Genomic DNA, 17,497 nt, shown 5'->3' on the forward strand with positions numbered 1-17,497 from the left:
ATAAATGTTCCCCGAGTTCCCTCATCCCTTTAAATCCCCTTAAGTCTATGGTTTTGTTATAATAATAGAGTGATGATGAAATACGAAGCACTTCAGCCTCGTCATCAGGCTTTTGTTTTCTTCCATACACACGTCAGATCTCAGCAGGCCGGTTCCCAGGCAACGCAGTCAGAGAAAATAGACTCAACACACACTCCAGCAAAACACACACGTCACAGCGAGTGCACCACACAGTAAATATCCCATCACCCACTATGTATCTGTGTATCAATATCTAAGTGCAGGGAATATCAACAGAGTAAAAATACTGCCACTACTACTACTACTGCTACTATAAATACCACTACTACTACTACTAATACTACTAATAATAATAATAATAATAATGATAACTATTTATATGGCACCTTTCAAATCAAAGCCTGTAATAAAATCCTAAATATAAAATGAAACAAGATATAATGCTACTCTTAGCTTTCACCACACCAGCAAATTAGAATCCAATACCATTCAATAAAAGTGAGTCTTAAGAGATTGTGAGTTTGCATGCCTCAGCTCTCCACATCTCCATAGTTCCACAGTGTATCAATACAGTATTAAATAAAGTGTAAATTACATATGTATACATAGCGTGTACATACAAAGACAACAAAATCTAGGTTAATACACAGGAAACCTGTTGAAAAGCTCTGTAGTTGAGGATGTTTTCTGTGCGATTAATTTGGCATATTATGTCAAATGATAAAATAGAAAAATGCATATACATCTATGGTATAAAGGTACATGTGTGTCTTTCAACTAAATGTTTATCTCTGAAAGCCTTATTTAGTGGAGGCTATTTTCAGAAAGCACAATGTGCACAATGACCAGAAGGTGGCACTTTAGATCCATGTCAGTGTGTCGAGGCACAGTGGAAGCAGCCATTAGAGGATGGTAAACTGGGAACTTGTAGGGTGAGGAACACCCTGAGATGCCAGTTATAGTTACAGCTGATTCACATCTCTGTAGTCAGAGTGCTGACCAGGGCCAAATAGGCCTAACGAGATCATTATGTATTTTAAATATTTTTTAATGCTTTTACTAGTTGGTCGTCTGTTATGACTAAAAAGTGCTGGACTAAATACGTTGGTGAGGCAGCGTTTAGCTTCATATGCTTTGAATCGCTGACATATTCTGCCTGAGGAACTGAGAGAAGACGGAGAGTTTAAAACCTATTCGTTTAGCTGGACTTTTGATTAAATTTTGTTTATATAGACATCCTCATTGTGAATTGTATTCTGTTTCACTGTGATACTAGTACTACTACTCTGAAACTTTTACTATATGTTTTCATCCACTTGTGACATTTTGTGAAGCTGTTTAAACTGCACTAACCTGAATAAAACCTCCTTTACAAATAAGTTGTATTGTTCCATCCTTCTGTACCTCCTTTATTTGAAGCCAAGTATGAGTCTAATATTATTAGTTGAACACTAGTGTGCTTCAAAATCTACCAAGAAGAAAATGATCCAGTGACTAATATTGAATGTGACATATTATCTTATCTGTCCTGACTTGAAACCCTTTAAGAACATTAGCAGTTAACAGCTGACTGAGAAATGTGGACTTTGACAGTTTCCAACATTCCATTCTATCATGTTTATGACAGATAGATAATAAATGAATTCTGGCTGTTTATGTTGTGAATTTTATCAGAACATGTAGCAGCAAAATCAAGGCCCAGTGGAGGCTTCATTACATTACACCACTGTTGGAGAAAAACTCATCTGAGACTTGCACCAGTAAATGGGCTGAAAATGGAAAGTTTGCCCTGAGGATGATGCTGAAGAAAAAGAAATAGAATCATTACAATCAAAAAGATTTGTCCACTTGGAAGCATAAACTTTGTTCTGTAAATCCCACTCTCATACGGAGAATACTAAGATTTGACCTATAGGTGGTGCCATAGCTTTGCTCTTTGTGTGTCCACTGTAGAAAAGGGTCATCCTTCAAGGCAGCGGTTCTCAACCTATTTGTTTGAAGATAAGTTTAAAATGAATATATCTCCTTTTGACCCTTCATCACAAGTCACAACCCTAAAGTTCTTTCCTAGATTGTGGTGGTCGGAGCACCAGTAGCGCAAGGACACAATTGTTCCCTTAAAAGTTATGTCTTTTGATTTATTTTTGAAGGACTAAACATGAGCGCCATCACTGCCAGTCTGGAGATCCTCACCATCAACAGGTGGCTGTAGCGTCGTGAAAACGTGTACACACATTTAAACATTTGGCTTTAAATATCAGCTCCAATGTTTTAAACTTCATCTCTTGAATCCTCCACATCTGCGTTGTAGTAGCAGTCGGAGGTCGCTGCCTCTTCCCGAGCTTCATTGCCACCACAAGTGGATTATATCATACTCTGTGGCATCATATCATTTTCTGTCATTAGGTTCCAGAGGCTCCTGTCAAGCATTTCCAAAGCAAGACAAGAGATTTCTCAATGAATATTACAATGTTGTGCTGGTCAGGGTTGAGACCTCTGACCTTTTGTCGTCATCTCATTGGTTGATTTTAAAGATAGCTCTGTATCTGGTCAACAGGCCTGTATTATTAAGTATGGTATCCTTGTGTTCCCTGTCCCTGATTTGCTTCCTGTCATACTCACCAATGTTGAACACTTTTGATCATTTTAACATAAATCATTATGTTTAATGGGGACTATGAAAACCCATATTAAAACGTTATGGAAAAGTGGCCAACAGTTGATAACTGAACCAAAATGTTAGACGGGTGACTGACCATCCGTTATCGGGGCACAAACAGCTCCGAGTTGAAGCATGTTACCAGCATGCCCCTCATTATCCCAGCGGGAGTGAAGTCTGATAGCCACAGCGGCATGCCTCAAATGATTAGTGCATGGTACAGTGCGCTGTGATATTGTCCTTTTAATGTTTCGATCAAGCCGGCCATGGGGCTCTGTTGCCGGTAACTGGTCCATGCTGTGATGTCTATGCTCTGATGGCCCCTTGGCCTGTATCCAAACTAGCCAATACAGCTCCAGTGTTGTCCCCTTGAAGGCCCTCGGACCTCCCACCCCTTGGCCCCTGTATTATCCTCCAAACAAAACTGGCTGCTTTCTACAGTATTGGCAACAATGAGCTTGAAGAATTAAAATCAAGGGATATGATGTGAAATTGACTTCTGTGCTTCTCAGTGGCTACTTTTGTCCTATTCCTGATAACTCCTGGCAGGCGGTGTTTCTGTTTTGCAAAGTGGGCCAAACGCGTTCACTTCAGATGCCTTGTGTCCAGTTGACCCCAAAGTACGTCAGCCTCCAGCCCAAACCACATCACTTCAGGGAATTGTTTTAGGACAAACACGAGGGGAAAAGCTAAGTGGAGCCCACCTCTCATTTCTCTCTCCTCTGGTGGTTTTACGAAAGCATTTCTCAGCGCCCCCTCTCAACTCCGCCCCACATCTCTCAAACTCTGACTGAACTTTCCTCGCTGGATCCAGTGCGTCACTCTCCTGTAACCTGGGCCGGAGAAGAAGCAGGACCGCTCGCCCGACGCTGAAAACACGGAACAATGGGTTGGCAGGAGCGAGGATGGCTCGCCTGTGCGAGTTTTCTGGGATTCGTGGCCTCGGCGCAGGGCATAACGAGGGGAGATCTGTTCCCCTACGGTCCGAGCGCAAGGGACCAGTTACTGGAGCCGGGGACTGACAAGACGCACCGAATTGAACTGCAAAAGCCTGTGTTATTCTATGATGGCACTTTCGACACCCTATTTGTAAGTTAACCAGTTACTTGTGAAACTATCATAGTAATCAATACAAACGCAAGCGTGGGATTTGCTGGTCAGGGTGGTCAGTCCATCCGTCTTGCGTAATTGCGCATTCCGTGGAAGCAGTTACAACGTTAAACAATACCTGAAAATTGCAAATTATATCTTTGGTAGGCGATGATTGTCTCTGTTGATCTGGAATATTCGTAAATATAGATTTATTTATCGTAGAGGCTGCTCTATCTGGAGGAATGTGGTGTGTAGTGTGCGCATTCTTCCAGCTTCCCCTGAGGTTATCGTTTTACTGTTGACACAGAGACCAAAGTACAGCTGGGATTTTATTTAGCAAACCATTCCAAAACGTATAGCAACAAGTCTATGTCACATAACAGTGTGAGAGATGCGCATTTGGCTCAAATACAATGTGCACATCCTGCAGCATTTGCGTAAAATACTGTAACTATACAAACGTGGACCTGGAACATAATAAATTCATCTTATGTGTATTATTTGTTGTTTCCTGTTACCACGTGGAGCTTGTTAGTGACTTGGGAAAAGCAATCGCAACTTGTTGCTGAAAGCTGTACCATTGTGGTGGACAGACAAACAGCCCTTTATTCTCCGTGATTCTCTCAGAGAAAAGTGCTGCAACTGAGTTTTAATTGTGCTGCATTTGGATAACATGCTATCTGAGAGTAATTGTGTACAAAGGGCTTTTTTCTGGAAAGGCAGGAAATCAACAGTTACCAAAGTCTTGCATTTCTTATAAGTACTTTCATAAAGTAACATAGTCTATAATAATAATAATCTACATACTCATTTTTGCTTTAAATTCTTATTTTTATTCTATTGTCCTTATATTTCTTTATTTTCTTGTCTACCTCATTCTGACCTGCCTGCTGCTGAATTTTCCCAGATGTCTGGATCAATAAAGTTCTACCCGATCTTATCTAATAGCTGACGGAAGCAGTAATCTATAGGACAGGACGAGGGCTTTAATTTCTCAAGATGTGATCCGTCTAATGAAATGACAAGTTTGTTAAAAGACAACTTACATGTTCATTTTAATTAGTGAGTTATAATTTGTCATTCACTAAGCACTATCATTCATCCAAGGAGTTGATCTACTCATGGAGAATTACAGACGCAAGAAGTCATGATTTAACGCGAGTCTTAGGTTGAGAGTAAATATTTAATTCCTTGTAATAATAATGAGTCTACAGGGGTTTTCCCACTGCTGACTACCTCCAAGTTATGAGCCGCCACACATTTTTCTCTACAAGAGTCAAGATAGCCTAAAGATTTTGGCTTCTCTCACACGAGCTGTCTGTGCCCTGTGGGGGAACAGCAATGCTTCTCACACCAGACATTTTCTTTCTCATCATCAGGAGGTTTTACTGTCTCCTCCTGAGTGTGATTCATATTCCACTGAGCCCTGGCACGTTTCACCAGCATTAATGATCTCTCTGTCAGTGAGATCAGAATCGCTGATCATTTTCCGAGCTCTTTCTTCCATTTTGGCAGGAAGCTTCTGTAATGAACATTAGTGTCCAATCTCTGGGTTCGCTGGGGCTGCTTGTCAGGGGCAAGGACAGGAAACGCTGGAATATGGGCCAGGAATAGTGCTCTTGTTTTCCCCTGGCCAGGAAGTGGAGGAGCCCCATGTGCAGCATGTGTGCGCATGTGTGTGTGTGTGTTTGACCAGAACGCAGCTTTTCTTTTTTACGATCCTTGCATGTGTTCACATTAAACCTTAAGTGTGAAAAATCTGAGTTAAATGGCAACTTGTTTGTTCATTAGCGCTTTTGTGGGACATGGCAGCTGACTTGGGTCATTACACTAATGAGTTTGACATAAAGATCCAAGTGGGTCAGACTGGACTGGCTCTGTCGGGTCATACAGTGTTAGAATCAGCCTCTCCTCGCTGTCCCCCTTACCAACCTGAGCTCTTAATTGCAGATCAACACCAATGGTTTTGTTGCCACAGCACAACCGACAAGTGAGTCGACATATCTTGGCAAAATGCCCCCAAAGTTTGGCATGATTGCGGCTCTGCAAGGGGACCTGGACACGAGTGACGCTGTGGGGAAAGTTTTCTTCCGCCAAGACTCCAGTCCTGACGCCCTGCGTCGGGCAGCCGAGCACATCAACAGAGCCTTCCCTGAGGACGATGAAGTCGATCCCACCAATACCGTGGTGATCACTTGGGTCGATGTCGCCACCCAGGAACCTCCAAGCAGAGACAAGAAGGTGAGCATCACATGATTATTCAAGTGATCGTAGGAGAAACTGGTCATTTATAACTTCTCTTCATGTTTTATGTCACAGAGAAACACCTTCCAGCTGGTTATAGCGTCCCTGGAGACCACCTCGTATGCTATTTTCCTGTATACAAGGGATGGGATACAGTTTACCTCCACGCCTGCAGGAGACAGCAGTGTGATCATGCATTCCGGCTTTAGCAAGGGTTCGGTCAGAGGTTTCGTGTTCTACAGCCAGGGACCGTACTACCGCACCACCACTGATGACGAGGCATCTGTCAGGGCTTTACCAGAGTAAGTCAACTAGTGTCCGTCAGCACAGGACGTACAGGCTTGATAATGTTTCAGGAGCAGTGAATGTAAGAGCGTATTCAACCCACAATTTGAACTCTTTCAGGGAAACCAACTCTGGCCTGCGGGGTGTGTGGGTGTACGAGATCGGTACGTCGCCCTATTTTACCAATGTGGCTCCAGGGGAGGTCACAGTCCTGCCCACTGAGGCCCCGGTCTATGCGGCCCCCAATCGCCATGAAGAGGACACTGATGCAAGAAGGCCTGTGTATACCAATGGACAGCAAGTAGAGTACCCTACGTATGAACCGGAGGGAGGACAGGTCCAAGTCCACCCTGTTCAGTATCAGCCACATCAGCCTCAGAACCCAGAAGTGGTGGTGGTGGACGACACAGATATAAATGTCGATGGTGAGGCTTTATTTTCTCCTCTTATATATTGACATAGAATTAATGTACGTTCCTCTGAACACTATAAGTTTGAAATCCATTGTTAATCATATGTTCTGGCTTTTCCCTTCCTTTTTCAGTGTTCTCATATAACCTTGGGAAATGTGCGAACAGCAGGAATAAGTGTTCCCAGTTTTCTGACTGCAAGGACTACTCTAATGGATTCTGCTGCCACTGCAGGCCTGGCTTCTATGGCAACGGGATACAGTGTGTGGCAGAGGGTATGTCTATGTTTTATCGAATCACTTAATTTTAAATGTTTGTAACGGCCTTCGTCATTCGTTATCCAGAGAGTAATGTGTTGAGTTAAAAGGCTTGATGTGTGTATATGACGGACTCAACACAGCTTAATGATACATAAGATCTAATCTATATATTTTATTTATAAAAATGACAGACTTAGATTTATCATTAGACATATGCAGCATCAGGATCTAGGCCCAGTGATGCAATGTTATATCCATTGAGGAAAGTGGTTATCATCCTGTGCTAATTTAAAGGTGAAATAAATTAAAGAAATATGAATCATTGCAACGAAGCAATAATATCACGGTATTAGAATTTTAGCCTTCCTTGCTAGCTGACTTTAAAAAAAAAATCACTTGTGGCAATTCTTTGAAAATCTGTGGTGAAAAATGTAACATTTTAATATCACGAACTAGGAGCCTACTTGTTAAACACAGTAAACCAGTGTGAAAATACTTCTGTCCAGGTTAACAACTGTTTTAAGACTTCATTATCCAGAGACAATTTAATTTATTAATTCTTAATAGCTGACAGATGTTTCAGAAGTCTTTTAGCATCTGTCCTGCTGTTGGTCTTAGTCACTTCCTGTTGCTCAAGTGTCCTCACAACTCATGAATTTAATCCGAGCAGATGGGTCAAATCTCTCGAGTGCAGCCATGAGGTTTTGCGTTGCTTTTCTCTGTGACTAACGTTGTTGGTTTTGGTTTGTTTTTGTAGGAAAGCCCCAGAGGATGAACGGTAAAGTGCACGGAAAAGTGTATGTTGGCAACTCTCCTTCTCCACTGGAGTTCATTGGCAACGATCTCCACTCGTACGTCGTTGTAAACGATGGTCGATCCTACGTCGCCATCAGTGACATCCCACAGACTCTTGGGCCCTCGCTGCAACCCTTGGCGGCCCTTGGTGGTGTGATTGGATGGGCCTTTGCTCTGGAGCAGCCTGGCTTCAAGAACGGCTTCAGTACTATCGGTGAGGGGAAAAGTTCTACCACTGCACAAGCAGTCAGCTATAATGTTATGATTTTCTCGAGTTTCACATGCTTAAAAAACTAAAATGAAGATTCAGGATGACTAAATCTCTTCCCACAGAGCTGTTACAAGCGCAGTTTGCCGTACAGCTGCAGTTTCGGCTGAATGCCAGCTGAATTCCCCTCACATTACTTCAGCTTAGACAGATGGCGGCAAGCCAAAGTTCATCCAGGGCCGGGGTCTTAAAGTTAACCTCTTCTCTGTCCTCTGAAGGGGGGGAGTTCACACGGCAGGCTGAGGTGACCTTTATGCCAGGGAATGAGAAGCTGACCATCAAGCAGGAGTTCAGAGGCATCGATGAGCATGACCACCTGGCGGTGAGCACCACCCTGGAAGGCCGGGTCCCTGAGGTGCCTCTCGGCGCCAGTGTGCAGATGGAGCGTTACTCAGAGATCTACCAGTACAGCAACAACTGTGAGTTACAGCTCAAACTGAAAAATGTTACTCAATGCAAATCTCTTGAGTTGTTGAACCTCAATATGTCAGCGTCCAAGCATTTTCAGCTTTTGCAAGTAGAACTCTTATTAAGTGATAACTCTTTGATTTTTTTACCTGTCAATCTTACTCTACAGTGATCACCTCATCCTCCACTCGGGACTATAAAGTGAGCTTGCCAGATGGATCCACTGAAACCAGGACGTACCAGTGGCGTCAGACCATCACCTTCCAGAGCTGCCAGCACGACGAGTCTGCCAGAGACATGAAACCGACCCAGATGCTGAGCGTGGATCAGGTCTTTGTCATGTATGACGCAAATAACGAGCTCATCCGGTTTGCTATGAGCAACAAGATCGGGGATGTCAACGGTGAGGTCATGGGGATTATTTTTGTCTTCCTGTTTTGGTCTGAGCTCACTTCCTTCCTGGAGTACAACATATAACATCCTGACAAAAAGACAGTTTTACTAAAAGTTGGGGATGTTGTTGAATTATAAATTGTTTATTGCGTCGTAACAACACTGTCCTACTTCTTCAATTCTCAGGAGGGCAGCCGGAAGAGAATCCGTGTTTCACAGGGCGACACGGCTGTGACACTAACGCTGTTTGCCGACCTGGGGAGGGAAATCAGGTCACCTGCCAGTGTGCCGCTGGATTCAATGGTGATGGACGCACATGTTATGGTGAGAATGACCTATGACAAAATACATATTTTGGGCAATTAAACGGATGTAGAAGCCTCTTGAATCTCTCCACTAATGTATTCACTGCTTTCAAGTAAATCATTCTGTTTCCACATCTGTTCAGAGCCATCGTTTAATTAACCCAGACTGTGTAAAGCCTTCCTTCCTGGGGAAATGCACAATCTTGCAAAATTAGCAGAGGGACTCCCAAATGGAAAACAAAGTGTCCCATATTCCCAGACTAGGTTCACATATCCAGCATGGTCGTCAGCCCGTGTTCTATAGGACCAAAGAGCTATCGCGTTCAAGACCAGACAGGAAGCTCCGCGGCACATACAGCAGGACAAGGAAGGATGTATTTCAGACAGATGCAATCTTGAAACACTCGTAATTAGGAAATCTGATCAAGCTCTCTGATCTGCCCACATCTGATAATGAACGACACTGATCTGACAAGCCCATCCTTCAGATCTCTCAACTCAAACATGGTCCCATTGTGGATGTTATTAGCACATGATAATTGGCTCTTATCTCTTTATCAGACATTGATGAGTGCAGAGAGGACCCTCAGACCTGTGGCTTCCACGCCATCTGCAACAACCAGCCCGGGACCTTCCGCTGTGAATGTGAGGACGGATATCAGTTCGGCAGCGATGGGCATACCTGTGCTGGTAAGTGGTGTTTGTGTGCTGCAGAGCATATTTTAGAAAATCTCTCCTGGTGTTTGAGTTGCAAAGACACAAACTGTAATAAAAGGCCTTAACACATAAGGAGGACCAGGGTGAGCAAGACAAACCTCATTTATATATACTTAGTAATTACACATACACATCTTTGAACTAGATGCGGTGTAGTAACAGCATTTAACAGATAACCTTGTAGAAAGTGTGATTAGGTTTAAAACAAAATTAATGTCACACCATATCAGGACAGCGCACAGCATCTTGGAAAAAGTCGCACAAAAGGTTACAAGATAAGCAATTTTCTCTCTTCCCCTCCTCCCCCTCAGAGGTTAGGCGACCCGTTGATGCCTGCGAAGAAGGAACCCATACCTGTGACATTCCTGAACGCGCTCAGTGCAGCTACACCGGAGGCTCGTCCTACATCTGCTCCTGTCTGCCTGGGTTCATAGGAGATGGTAGAATCTGCCAAGGTACTGCGCAGAGACACAAGCTACTTTCAGTCTTTAAGCGACAAATAGAGGGCCTCATGAGAAGGTCACAACAATAATATCAGTAATTTCATCAAATTAGAATACAGAACTTGTGGTATATCATTATGAATTAGTAAACATAGCAGTGGTGATCATCATTGATTTCAAGGACTATATCAGTGGTTTAGCTTATTATAGTCCATCTGTTATCATTAACTTTCAGATCTACTATCTTCATAGCAGCATAAAGATACACTTTTTTCTCACTTAAAACTTTCTTTAGATAGATAGTATATCCAACATTTCTTTACTCTTCATCTGGAACAATGATAGACTTTTACATTGCTACTTACAATCATTTAATACACCAATTCATTTTAAAAGTTAGAGACAGTTTTCCTGTGATACTTTAATGACTGGATTTTTATATAGGTTCCCAAATAAAACAGTTTTAAAGGCTTGTCTAATTTATTATAAAAAATGTTGTGCAGTGTTTAAAATGGATTGTAGCTCATTTTATACTTTTAAGCAGAAAAGGGCCAAACAGCGAGCCAATCAGAGCTCCTGTTGCTGCTTACACACATTCAACTTAAACAGATCAGTTTTTTTTTAATTCCGAGGGAGAAGGAATAAAATGGATAAACAAGACAGAATAATTAGATATTTATTATTTAGTTAATGTGAATACATGAATTAATACAAATGTATATTACTTCACGAACGTTGAACATTGTAAAATATATAAATATTCCAGTGGCACACTCCAGGCTTCATGTCGGTGTGTGCAAAGAGAATGGGAAATGTGAGATTTGAGAGTTGTCAGCCAAAAAAAGCTCAGCATTCATGTTTCCAGATTAATCCTCATAGAGAAAACATGATCTGACAAGGAGGTTGTGCAAATGATGTGATTCTTTGTAGCCGTGGGCAGTCAGACAGAATGCTGTTGTAAATTCATCCTCAGATCTCGGCTGACAGAGCATCCTTTGTTTCACTTACAAGGAGAAGTTTTAAAATCAGACTCTCCTTGCAACGGCCTCATCATGTGACGATGAAACATTCAACACAAACAAAAAATCTGCTGAAACCAGGGGGTACCTTTGATCCAAATTCACGTGGTTGGTGGTAACATGAACTATTGCTAGTCAAGTATGTAAAATGCAAAGTGAGTTGTGTAGTCCTTGAACACGAGTAGTCACATCCAGCATGTGGAGTTTGAGGCTCAAATGATTAAAACATCTGCGGACTGGGGGAGGAGGTGAGATCGGTTGCATAACACATCTGCAGGGGTTGAACAGTGAACCGTTAGAAGCAGATGAGCATTTCTTATGTGGAGGGAGTGTGTAGCCTCAGTAGCACTCATTCATAGTTCCCATTCTTGGCTCGTTGCGCTGCACTCCGAGGCCCCAGACCACACTGTAGAACCCTGACTATAAAAGGACAAAGCACATTGGACATTTAGAAATGAATTTAGCATGTTGTGAGTCTTCTCTGTCCTCACTCACCCTCTTTTATCCTGCTTGAAGACATAGACGAGTGCCAGCCAGGCAGGTGCCACCAGGAGGCTTTGTGTCAAAACACCCAGGGATCCTTTACCTGCCAGTGCAGGCCGGGTTACTATGGCGACGGCTTGTCCTGCTCTCCAGGTAAGTGTCATTGTGCCGACGCTCTCTGACAAGTTAACCTGACATCCTACAGAGTTTCACATTGAGTTTTTGTAACATTCAGTCTGTGTTGAGTTTAGAGTATCTGTTGAGGGAGTTTAGACAGGTAGTAGTAATGGTTCTCCTAATGTAGTTGCATACATAATAAGACAAAATGGAAAACATATCATTTTCATTCACAGCTATTTCCCTTGGAAATGAGCTCCTCAGCCACAGTGCCAGCTGGAACCTGTTTTTTCCATTTTCTTCTGCATAGTAAAAGGAATTTGTTGCACTTAAAGGTGTAAGACATGGAGGAGTTTTTATGTCGCTGAATTTAAAGCCAAAGACAAAGGGAATGGGTTAGTGCTATCCACTCAGAGTATTATGACCAGCTCGGAGCTTTTCATTTTTTGTATTTTTCTCCTCAGGGAGGACCACAACACGATGCGAGAGCCACAGAGACAATCTCCTAAGTGTGACAGAGTTAGGTCCACGGGGCCCCCGTCCTGTCGCGGGACAGTACATCCCCACATGTGACGAGAACGGTGCCTACGAACCAATGCAGTGCCATGGCAGCACAGGGTACTGCTGGTGTGTGGACCAGAATGGACAAGAGATCCTTGGGTCTCGGTCTGGACCTGGCAGCAGACCAATGTGTGAGTAAATCACAGACCTGTATCTAACACTTCACAACGAGAGGCCACAGGAGGAGAGAGGAGACAGAGAGCATGACAGGACTTGATTTCTCTGTGTTTGTCTCTTGTAGGTATCGACCATGATGGTGGGCCACCACCTATCGGACCCACCACTCGACCCGACGTCCACCCCCTGCCCTCAGGAACCCACCTGCTGTTTGCCCAGAGCGGCAGGATAGAGTACGTCCCCCTGGAGGGTTATGACATGAAAAAGGATGGTGCGAAGGCTGTCCTCCATCTCCCTGTAAGTTTTCAACTTTGCCAAGGAGTTTATGTTAGAAAGCAGATTTAAACAAACCTACTTGACAGATTACCAGGAAACTTGGTGGGAGGATTCTGTATAGGGCCAGGAAGAATTTTTTTGGAGCAGATCCAGATCAGGGGGTTGATACAGAATTGTTTTATACTTACTTTAACATTTCCATTGATTTCCCCGAGATTAATTCATGAATCTAGATGAAAAACGTAATGTTTAGGGGAATGATATTTATGCGTGTCTAGTCCAATCTGGGTCTAGTAAATATAAATGTGTTTACATAAAAAGACTGTTGGGCCTCAGCGGAAGTATGAGCTCTATTATGTTAATATCAGTGTCTCTTAGAGAAAAGACTCTACAAGCAGTTTGAGTGGTTTTGAGTGATTCATTTTATTTGAAGATGTTTGATGGTTTGAGCCATTTGCCAGAATTTATAAGGAAAATTGTTTAAATGGTCGGCGAATCATATTTCCTCTCACTACAAACATCTTCCTGACTTCCTGAGTTTAATCGTCTTTTGTGTTTATGAAAAGGTCCTTAAGGTTAAAGTATGTGCTGTGACACACTTTTCTGTATTAATGATGGTTCATGACATTCAAATGCTTGTAGGATCCTAGCATGTCCACACAATCAGCTGCCAGTTGTAAAAAGACTGTGTCATTCAGATAACAATCCAAAAAGTAGCAGTCTGTTGGGAGTTTATGTTTCCCTGTCTGGCAGTAACATTTGCAGTCTAGCTGTGCAATTTCCCCCCCATCTGCTCCATCCATTCAAGGCTCGAACTTTATTGGAGGCACATGGTGACATTCACACTAATTACTAACATCGGTCCGACATCTTTGGAATTGCGAGCTGCATTTCTTGTTACGCTGATTTCCAAACCAGCTGGTATGTGGCTCTGTTTGTTTGGATTTATGTCTGGACGTTAATGTCAAAAAAACACATCTGCTCCATGTCTCAACAACTCTTGTTTGAACAAAGTCCACTTCAAAGATTGCTTGTTGACCCCTCCACAGGAGAAGGTAATCATCGGAGTGGCCTATGACTGTGTGGAGAAAATGGTCTACTGGACAGAAATCACATCTCCCTCGATCAGCAAGGCCAACATCCAGGGGGGGGAGACCGTCGCTGTCATTAGATCAGGTAGCGTCTGTTGACTGTTCCTTCAATCTACTGGTGCTTTTCATTTTCTGCCATTTTACAACCTGGGACTGTTTATGTAAAGAATGCCATGAACAGCATGTAACCTCTCGACAGATCTGCACAGTCCAGAGGGTATCGCCATCGATCACTTGGGACGAACTATGTTCTGGACAGATTCGGTGAAGGATCGCATTGAGGTCGCCTCTCTGGACGGGACCCAGCGTCGAGTCATTATAGACTCTGATCTCGTCAACCCCCGAGCTATTATCACTGACCCTCCCAATGGGTCTGTAGAACTTTTACACTTCATCAACTTCTTTTTATTAATCATTAATACATACGTAATACATACATTATTCATACATACTCATAGTTGGACTGATGAAAAAACAATTTGAAATCAATGGATTGTCCCAATAAGGACACTTTGCTAAATTATGTGAAGCCCAGACAAAAACAGAAAAATAATCCCAAACCCATAACACAAATTAGACAATGGTCTCACCAGACTTTTTATTTTTTATTTATTTGCTAATATTTTACTTTAATCCTTTTGTGGCTGCTTCCAAGATTATTTAGTTTGCACTTTGGACTTTCCGGTAAATGTCTGTGCATCCATTCTCTCTCATCCATTCAGGATCAAATGACATTAATGAATGTTTGATTGGCTCCTGTTTAAGAGTAACGATCATGATTATATTCAAATTTAGTAAAAAAAACTGTCAGATATTTATATTTGTGTATAATAGTTGTTTATTGTTCGGTGAACTGATTCCACATTTGTTCTTGCATTAGTAATCTGTACTGGTCCGACTGGAACCGCGACGCTCCCAAGATCGAGACCTCTTACATGGACGGGTCCAACAGGAGGGTGCTGGTTAAAGACGACCTGGGCCTGCCCAACGGCCTGACGTACGACTCTCAGAGCTCTCAGCTCTGTTGGGCAGACGCAGGTATAGACTTCAGACAGATGACTCACGTGTGAAATGATGTCTGCTTGTGATTTGCACTAAGTGGAATCTCTCGCCTGCAGGCACACATAAAATGGAGTGCATGCATCCTGGCCGAGGTGACCGCAGAAAGGTTCTGGAGGGGATTCAGTACCCCTTCGGAATTACTTCTTACGGGAAGAACATCTACTACACTGACTGGAGGAGGTTTGACTTATTGTATTATCATAAACTAGTTTATTCAGCGCAGGTGTTTACACACAAATGTAAGGATTCAGACAGATATCTAATGTTCCTACGTTACTCTAAACAACATTTAAATGATTACACGCAGGAGTTTGATGTTTATAAATGCGAGCCAAAGATAATGTATCAAGGAGTTAATTCAGCCTTAATCCATGATTGATTGTGCAATGTCCAAATTGTGCAATGTCCAAATCTGTCAAGGTAGAGGAAGGAGAGGGTGGGTTAGAGGTTGGAAAGCTCCCCACACTTCACGTATGGGGCCTTGATGTTCTCCCAGACTCGGACACTCCCACCCTGAAACTGTGGCGCTTTCTTCCCATGATTCTGTATGTTAGCCACTACAAGACAGCCGGGGGGGGGGGGGGGTTGGGGCATCTGTTTGTGTGAGTGTGTACGCGGAGCGAGGAGGCATCTTAAAAAGTGGCAGCTGCTTGCAATTTCTCAGCCTCAGCGTCTTTTGGTGACCTACCCGGGGCCTCCCTGTGATCTCGCCAGGGCTGTAGCCTTGTTTGAGGAGGTTGAGAGGTGATGGTGGTGGGGGAGGGACACACTTCAACAGCAAACTATGCCAGCTATGGCTGAGAAACCCACCCTAGTCCTTACTCATTCTTGACAGACTTTATACAAAACACAGGAAGGCAGGATGCTGACATTTCTCAAGCTGGGTTGGTCCCAGATTTCTAAACCCCTGTGATGATTGTGTTTACAACAGGGATGCCGTGGTTGCGGTAGATCGCTACACAGGCAAGGAATCAGACGAGTTCCAGCCTCAGAAGCGGACCAAGTTATATGGGATCACCACAGCTTATGCCCAGTGTCCTTCAGGTAGTAAACCAGTTGCATATGTTCACCATAAAGACCTTGTGTGCTGTGTGTTAATGTTTTGAAATGTCTCATTCATGTTCAAAAACACGTTTTCTTGTCTGTAGTAGTCTTTGTATTACATCTGACACCAAGTACAGAGCCATTCTGAGAAATAGATGACCTGTGCTCACATAGAGGGGCTGCCTTGGAGTCACATTTATAATCCAGTCCATTCGCTCTTCACGGCCCAGCAGCCCGGTGTCATGACCCCTGTGCCCTCCGTGAAGCATTTTGAGTCTGGTTTGAAAAACCAGAGAAATCTCAGGTTCCGATTCTGTACGAGAATGTAGCAGGAGGAATTCTGCAGCTATAGTATTCATTATTTAGTGGAGGGATGAGTGATGTTGCTGTGCAGCACCAGGCCCCATCCTCCCCTCTCGATAAGGCTGAATGTATAAAGCCAGAGAATGTGGAGCCGAGGGAGCGGGGGCCTCCAACATCTGGAGTTTGCTATGTGTCTCTTCTGAGTATGCAAGTTTCTGCAAATAGTGAAGAGGCTTTCCTGCTGTTCCTCGCTGCGGCGGCTTATGATTTATACAAACGCACAGACGTTGATAAGTGTTTGTGTATTCTCTCCTTCCGCCAGGACAAAACTACTGTGCTGTGAACAACGGGGGCTGCACTCACCTCTGTTTAGCGACTCCCAACGGCCGCTCCTGCAAGTGTCCTACCAACGCAGTGGGCGTGAACTGCGTGGAGAGCGACAGCGGGTACTGACGTGGGGTGGCCCACAGATGACATTGTTTGGTTGTTTGAAAGCAAATTAGAAGCCAATCAGCATTATTAAACTATAGCTGCTCAACACGCCACTGTAAACCAGAGGTGAAATTAATGTGCCTTTTTATTTGTCAGTGTTATGCTTATCTACAGTTTTTTACATTTCCCATATGCCTTTATAATATCACAAATTTGCCTTTCAGAATTGTAAATATAAACACTATTATGTTGACTTATTTCTTTGAGTGCACATAAACTGAGAATAAAGCTCATAATTTAATGTGAAATACATCTAACAGCAATGCATGACATCATCTCATGTTTGGCTGATCCCATAGGTTGTCTCATGGACGTATTCATGTGGAATATGACTGTAAGAGTCTGTTACAAACTGGTGGGCTGTGTTTACATGCTGGGCAACAAAAGATTAAACATTTTTCTAACACGTGGGTCTGCTGTGTCTGTGGGTTTAGTGTGACAATAGCGACACCTTGTGTTCAGTCGAGTGTATTACAAATTCATATGTACCGTGCAGCAGAAGTTGTGAAAGGGATTGGTACATACTGGTCGAGTATATGACCATTCTGAAATAGATTTGTTAACCTTAGTGACACAAATTTTTTTTAAAGTAAACAAACAATCCCCCAAAATGCTTTTCACTTCCACTAATA

General features: G+C 43.0%; 1 protein-coding gene across 1 annotated transcript; it reads left to right on the forward strand.

Annotated features, from left to right (window-relative positions):
• The first annotated feature begins 3,359 nt into the window (after window positions 1-3,359).
• nid1a (nidogen 1a) lies at window positions 3,360-17,271 on the forward strand. The gene is made up of 20 exons (XM_053436951.1): window positions 3,360-3,769; window positions 5,723-6,013; window positions 6,092-6,318; window positions 6,422-6,726; window positions 6,846-6,986; window positions 7,729-7,980; window positions 8,253-8,453; window positions 8,612-8,845; window positions 9,022-9,159; window positions 9,702-9,830; window positions 10,169-10,312; window positions 11,836-11,955; window positions 12,384-12,611; window positions 12,722-12,894; window positions 13,923-14,049; window positions 14,164-14,335; window positions 14,845-15,002; window positions 15,083-15,206; window positions 15,958-16,070; window positions 16,696-17,271. Exons 1-20 carry the CDS (start codon window positions 3,566-3,568, stop codon window positions 16,824-16,826), a joined length of 3,612 nt encoding a protein of 1,203 aa, XP_053292926.1. The 5' UTR covers window positions 3,360-3,565; the 3' UTR covers window positions 16,827-17,271.
• The last annotated feature ends 226 nt before the right edge of the window (window positions 17,272-17,497 follow it).

Source organism: Pleuronectes platessa, chromosome 12 (genome assembly GCF_947347685.1).
Source record: "Pleuronectes platessa chromosome 12, fPlePla1.1, whole genome shotgun sequence".
Lineage (NCBI taxonomy): Eukaryota > Metazoa > Chordata > Actinopteri > Pleuronectiformes > Pleuronectidae > Pleuronectes > Pleuronectes platessa.

What these genes read in the sequence shown, in the direction of transcription:
- nid1a (XM_053436951.1), top strand. Translation starts at nt 3,566, where the DNA reads ATGGGTTGGCAGGAGCGAGGATGGCTCGCCTGTGCGAGTTTTCTGGGA. An exon ending in CAAGATCGGGGATGTCAACG is followed by an intron (nt 8,846 to 9,021) that starts GTGAGGTCATGG and finishes TTCAATTCTCAG; the next exon opens with GAGGGCAGCCGGAAGAGAAT. An exon ending in CGATGGGCATACCTGTGCTG is followed by an intron (nt 9,831 to 10,168) that starts GTAAGTGGTGTT and finishes CCTCCCCCTCAG; the next exon opens with AGGTTAGGCGACCCGTTGAT.